General features: G+C 34.0%; 1 protein-coding gene across 1 annotated transcript in view; it reads left to right on the forward strand.

The window, feature by feature from the left end:
• The window catches only part of LOC129034654 (polypeptide N-acetylgalactosaminyltransferase-like 6), a 542,395-nt gene extending 536,709 nt beyond the window's left edge, over positions 1-5,686 (forward strand). The window contains exons 6-7 of the mRNA XM_054484100.2: positions 3,898-3,964; positions 4,682-5,686. Of these exons, the coding sequence (XP_054340075.1) occupies positions 3,898-3,914 (17 nt within the window). The 3' untranslated portion in view covers positions 3,915-3,964; positions 4,682-5,686. The remainder of the gene's footprint in view (positions 1-3,897; positions 3,965-4,681) is intronic.
• Positions 5,687-6,613: the final 927 nt, after the last annotated feature.

A 6,613-nucleotide genomic window follows, 5' to 3' on the forward strand; every position in this document is an offset into this window, starting at 1 on the left:
CATTTTAGCCTCAGAACATAAGTCCACCATCTATAAAACATGAAGGTAAAGGCCTGCAGGTAAGTTTTCAACAACCACCACTGTGTATCTGAAGCTTACCAAAGTTAGTGAATGTGGCTATTTTTTTTTCCAGTAAGCTCTGAGAAATACATTTAACAACTTAACTTGAGGCCTATAACAAGGCTTCATGGTGACTTTAAAGCAAGACTAATCCCGGGCTTATCTCCAAATTCCAGGCAACCTTAACGGCATCCACATGGAAAATGTTGAAATGTGTGAAATAGGCTGGGGCTTAACCTCAGAGATAGGGTATATTTGAACCTGACAATTCTCTGAACTTTGCATGCTTAGATGAATGCAAGCCTAATTGAGGATAGTCGCAGGAGAGTTGCTGACACACTTTCCTTAATGCAAGTATGGAGGCACTACTGTACACCCGAGTATGCACACACAAACAGAGGCACACAGGCGCACACTCACTCATTTCTGCTCCTGCTTGTTTCAAAGTTCCTGGACAGAAAAGGTAAGTAGTTGAATATTTGAGTTTCAGAAAGATCTGTTATTCTCCATGTACTCTTTAGAGGGAAAAACAGACTTGAAACTATCCTCCCAATGCCAACAACTTTCAAGAAATCCAGCTTACTTTTCCTTAGCCCACACTCCTACTATCCAAAGTGTGGTGCATGGACCAGCAGCAGCAGCTTGAAGCTTGCTAGAAATGCAGACTCTCAGTCCTCACCAGATGAATCAGAATCTGCCTTTCAACAGGATCTGTGTGTACTTTCTATAGGAATTAAAGTTTCAAAATCACTGTCATGCATTTTAAAATTGGGGTTGAATGGCCAGGCACAGTGGCTCACACCTGTAATCCCAGCACTTTGGGAGGCTGAGACAGGATAATTGCTTGAACCTGGGAGATGGAGGTTGCAGTGAGCCAAGATCATGCCACTGCACTCCAGCCTGGGTGTCAGAGCGAAACTCTGTCCCAAAAGTTGAAGCCTCAGTGAATAATATGGGTGCAATAAGTAACTTCAAAAATCTCGTTTCTTACATGTTATTGCAAAATAAATTTTGCTGTTTGTTTATACTGTTTAGTGTGCAATTGATACTGCATTTATAAGTTTGTAAAGGACATCGACAGTATTTTAATGTAACATTAATTGTTATATTTCCTTGCTAGATATCGCCATTTTCCAAAAATTGTAGATATTTACCTTGCTTTCTTGTGAACTCATTTTATAGCATTTGATGTTTAATTCCAATTTACTGTCATACCTCATCCCCTTGCCAATTTTCCCTTTTTGTTAAACAAATAATGTCTTTCAAAACTTTATAAATCTATTTTGCTTTGGAATCAGTCAATAGCTTTTATGCCAAGTTCACAAGGAAAAAAATATTTTATATATGTGTATATACGATATGTATGTATACATACATATATATATGGAAATAGTAAAGCAATTCCTATAATGATCCACATTACCATTAAAAAATCCTAGACCCTTCACATGGCTGAAAGTGTTTTTAAATCTTTAAAATAGCAGAGATATTTTTAATGATTTCACAAATGATGATGTCAAGTTTTGAATTCAATTTCTATTTTACACAAATAGTCTCCAAGTATACATTAAGGAAAGTTTCCATAAGCAGACAAATCAATCAGCACAAGTTTTGCAACTATTCAAAGTTGGAAGATATCATCAGGGTGAAAAAGGTTGTAAAACCGAAGAAGAATGGTAGTGCCTTTTTATTTTATATTATACAATGCTAACACTAAAGTGCATTTAAAGATTCTGAGACAACAGTCAACAAAAATGTTTTAGTGCTGGTATTGCATCAGGTACTTCACTAGATTATAAGACAAGCAATTTTTATGTCTCAGATTTATTGAGAGCTAGTCACTCAAAATAAATCTTGGAGTTATTTAGATTTAATATTCCTATTTAAAATGGTGAGGATAATTGCATTTAAAAAATCAAACTACAATATCAAACCAAATACTGTTTAGTAGCAGGAACTAAGCAAATGTTAAAAAATACACCAGTATATTTAGAAATTCAGCATTATATGCCAAAGAATGGAAAGGAGCTATTCTACTTTCTGATATTTGTATATCATGTTGCATAAAAGTTAAATGTGCAGATTGTCTTAATGGCTCTGTTAACAAATTACTTTAACATTTGTGAATGTGAGGGAATCTGGGACATTGGGCAACATTGCTTTCTGTGGTCAGATGTATGAACATACCACAGTAATGTGCAATCAATGTCAGGAAAATTATCCTACAACATAAAGGGGTAAAAGTTTGGGAAGTTAGAAAATAAAAACTCAATTCATAAAAAGTCTTTGTGCATTTGTAAAAGATGGATATTACCCACCAGTAGCAGAATATGCTTGGAGTAGAATCTGCCTCAGAAGAAAAGCACTTTTGAGATTTCTCTCCCTCTTACTTGTAAATTAAAAATTCAGTCCCACTGGATGTAAATATCTTCAGAAACAACAGAATTTATCTGACAAAAATAATGATAGTTATATACCCTTATTGATTCTCACCTTTGCCTTCATGTGTACGGTAGCTTTGTATTGTCTCCTTTTTCTCCTGAAGTGCGAATGTGAATAATCTCTCAAGTTTTCAGGAATGCTACACACATTCACAAGCCTCATGCTTACTACTACAATACTTTATTCATTCTAGTAGAAATCTGTTTTAAGCAGGTGCTCATTTTGTAAATTAAGAAAAAGGATTTTGAGACAGTATAGAAATATATATTTTTTCTTAATAAATTGCATTATGGATTAGCTTTTATAATGAGGGCATTGGTAGTCAGAACATTGCAAAAAGTTATTATGGAGATAATATCTTCTGTCTTCTAAAGAAAGTAATAATATATCTCAGTTAAAATTATTTTCAGTTTAATTATTTTAGGATTCACATTTAATTTACAAAGATATATTTGCTGAACCATGCAAATAGACATTTTTTATGTAGCTAGCTTTAACAAAAAAGAACTGTTAGAAGTGTTCTAATGTAAGTTGTTTGAGAGAATGGCATTACAATGAAATACATGCAGGCTAATTTGAACACACATATAAGAATTTTGGAAAATATGTGATAAAATGAAGTGATGGAATGGAAAGGCACAACCTAAGTTTCAATGTCTACCCTATATTAGGCTGTATCTTAGTTATCACATGTAGTATTACAGCAAATTCCACAGTAGAAAAAAAATCTTATGCTTGCTTTCTTTTCTTTTATTGTAAAAGGTATGATGAGTACTAAATCAATGAAATAAGCAAAACATACTATTACTCGATTGTCTTTAAAATGTCTATATTGAAAAGTTTTCTGACTTAGTTAATTTGGGGCTTATAAATATTTACATTTGTCCTATGAGTAGCTTTTACATTTTTTAAGCATTTCATTTTGAAGAGATGATTAATCTCATTTAGTTGTCATTTTTCTAACTCACATTTCACTCTTTTGCAGTTTTGCTCTCTTCTCAAATATTAGTTTGTAGTATATGAAATTCCATTTTTTGTAGGACATTAATGGTTGACTTTGACAGTTTCATATATTTCAATCTTTATGACCAAGCATCTTAAAATCTGTCTACCTCTGGATGGAAAGTCTATCCTGGGCTCATGTTTTAAACTAATACTTTTAAAGGCAGAGAAAAGCATCAGGTGTTGGATAAGCTTCTCTGACTTTCCAACTGCTTTTTGTGTAGGAAAATTCCACATGGCTGAATTAATATGGGTTTGGCATAGAAGGAGGCGCTGCTTTTAGAAGCAAAACTGTTACAGCTCACCAACGTCACAAAGGCATGACTTCCTCAAGAAAAATAAATTGTGCAATTCATTTTATGGCAGATTAAATCCCATTTATTTTTCTTCCAGACAGCTGTTTTGAATAGAATGTCACCAGTGTGAAACCATTTTATGGATGTTGGGCTTCAGATCTTGGGTAGGCATAACTTTCTTTGATGAAATAAAAGGTTATGTTTTATGACTATTCCTCTTGTCAGCAAACCTCAGCATGTGAGCTTTAATAATACAATGTTCAGTATTTCAAGCAGCTCTTTTTGATGTCTAAATATCCATCTGCTCTTAATTTTAAAAAAATCACTGCATCTACACAATGGAAAAAAGAAAACTTCACAAATATTTTCTTTTATCCTGAATTATAACACTTACTCAATAAAATAAAAATATCAATCTCTCAGCATTCAAGATTTTTCTTAAGCTGACAAGTTTTGAACATCAAATTCATCCACGTTTATGAAATGTGTTTTAACAAAATTCTCCCCTAATAAGAATTAAATGTCTTATGTCAACTGAGGAACAAATTCATATTAGAATAATAGGATCTTTGAGATGAGGGATTTGTAGGTGACATGGTACATTTGTAATATTTATAAATGAGTAAACAGCGACTTATAAAGATGAAGTCCTAAGTCACACAGTGGGTCAATTTTATATGCTTTGATAAATGCTAGTTTAATTTAAAATGTACAGTTTTCACAGTTAGGTATCCAAGGTTCCTTTCTTTGTAGTTTTCTCAGATGTTTTATTCTGAGAAACTGAAACAATTCTGGTAACTATCATTAATTTAATAAAATGTACCACAATTATATAGACATTCTAGATAATTGAATCTAATTTATTACCCATTTTTCCTTAGGATCACAACAATAACAGAAACCATCATTTCACTATGTGTATACCCAAGTATTGAAATAGAGGATTCATGAGAATCATAATGACTCGAGCACACCAATTCCAGTCTCCATAATGGCCTTCCAGGACTGCAGGGGGCCAATCAACGCCTTCCTCCTGGAGAAAACAGTGATTCTAAAGTTTGGAAAGGCTCTCAAAACTAGTAAAATAGGTCATAAAACAGAGTTAAATATGTTTTATATAGCTTCACAGACTGATGTGCAGTAGAATTTATTGAGGTACTTAAATGGATTTTGGGCTGGCCCCTTGTGGGACATCTGATTCTGTCTTTATCATGGAAAAAGAGTTAGGCAGCCTAGCAAGGCTGCTTTGCTTTACCCAAACCAAGGCACATTTGAGATTTCACAGGGCCATGCTGGTGCGAACGTCTCCAGAAGATAAGGGTCATTCTAGAACACAGAGAGGCTGGATTAAGGGTAGAGGAGGCATGGGAAGTTACTGGGCAAATGTCCAGCATTGGATTAGAGACTAATTAAATACACATCCTTTATTTTCTCATCTTTTTTCTGCCTGGCCTCTCAAAACGTAGATCAGGAAGACTATATGGAGAATACACACACAAACACACACACACACACACACACGGAATTCATATATATATATGCTACTTTGTAAACTTGTGGCTATCTCACAACACAAAAAAACCTTACCGCAATATTGTAGCTCTGTAAAGAACTGCTTAATGCTAGCAACTGAGAGGCTAGTGGAGCAATGATGAAAGAAAATTTAATTTTATATCCTGAATAAACTCTAGCTCTATCACTTGACAGCTTTGACTTTGACATATTATACTTCTGCAAAATTATTAAGTCCATATCCAACTTAGTGGAGACACATTTTGAGTTTGAAATAAAATTTAAGCAATTCTTTTTTTGATTGGGTACATGTTTTCCTCTGGTTTTGCCAAGTTGAAACTCTGCTTCTTAGAAAATAAATGAAAGTCTCTATGAAGAAAAGATTTTCCTTTCATTTGTCCATTTATCTATTTATTTATTTTACAATACTGAGTATTATAAAACCATAGACTCATGAGATAAGTAGAAATACAGTGAATGGTTAAGAGCCTAAGCATTGGAGACAGAGAGTCTTGAATTCAAGTTCCAGCTCTGCTACTTAAAGCCCTTGAGGCCTTGCAAAGAATTGGATATGAAGCTGGATTACAGAAACCAGATATGATTTCACTATTAAAAAAATATATTTCAAGAAAAGGTATCACCAAACTAGAAAGGGTAGGAAAAATAAGTACCCCAATATAGAGAAAAGACAGCAGGTTACTCATGACTGCTTTGCGTAAGTTCATGCTTGAAGGGCTAAACCAAGTTGGTCCAACCCATGGCCTGCAGGCCGCATGCGGCCCAGGTTGGCTTTGAATATGACCCAACACAAATTCATAGAGTTTCTTAAAACATCATGAGATTTTTTTTTGTAATTTTTGTTTTGTTTTGTTTTTAGCTCGTCAGATATTATCAGTGTTAGTGTATTTTATGTGTGACCCAAGACAATTTTTCTTCCAGTGTGGACCAGGGAAGCCAAAAGATTGGATGCTCCTTGCCTGAACCATTGCAACATACTCAGAGAAAATGCAAAATTTACCTTTTAACCATGAATAATAATAGTCATGTAATTGTGATGAAGGAAATAACTGCCCAAGACTGCAGTCAGAAGAATAATTTCTATACATAGAAAAAGGCAAATTTTAGGTTCCAAACTTCAGTGTGCTTGTTTTTGACCCTTGGAAAAAATTCTAAAATAATGATGGCTATTAAAAAGTCAAAAAAAAAAAAAAAAAAAAACAGAGGCTGGTGAGGTTCAGAGAAAAGAGAACACTTATACACTATTGGTATGGGTGTAAATTAGTTCAACTATTGTGGAAAGC

Source organism: Pongo pygmaeus, chromosome 3, assembly GCF_028885625.2.
Source record: "Pongo pygmaeus isolate AG05252 chromosome 3, NHGRI_mPonPyg2-v2.0_pri, whole genome shotgun sequence".
Taxonomy (NCBI): domain Eukaryota; kingdom Metazoa; phylum Chordata; class Mammalia; order Primates; family Hominidae; genus Pongo; species Pongo pygmaeus.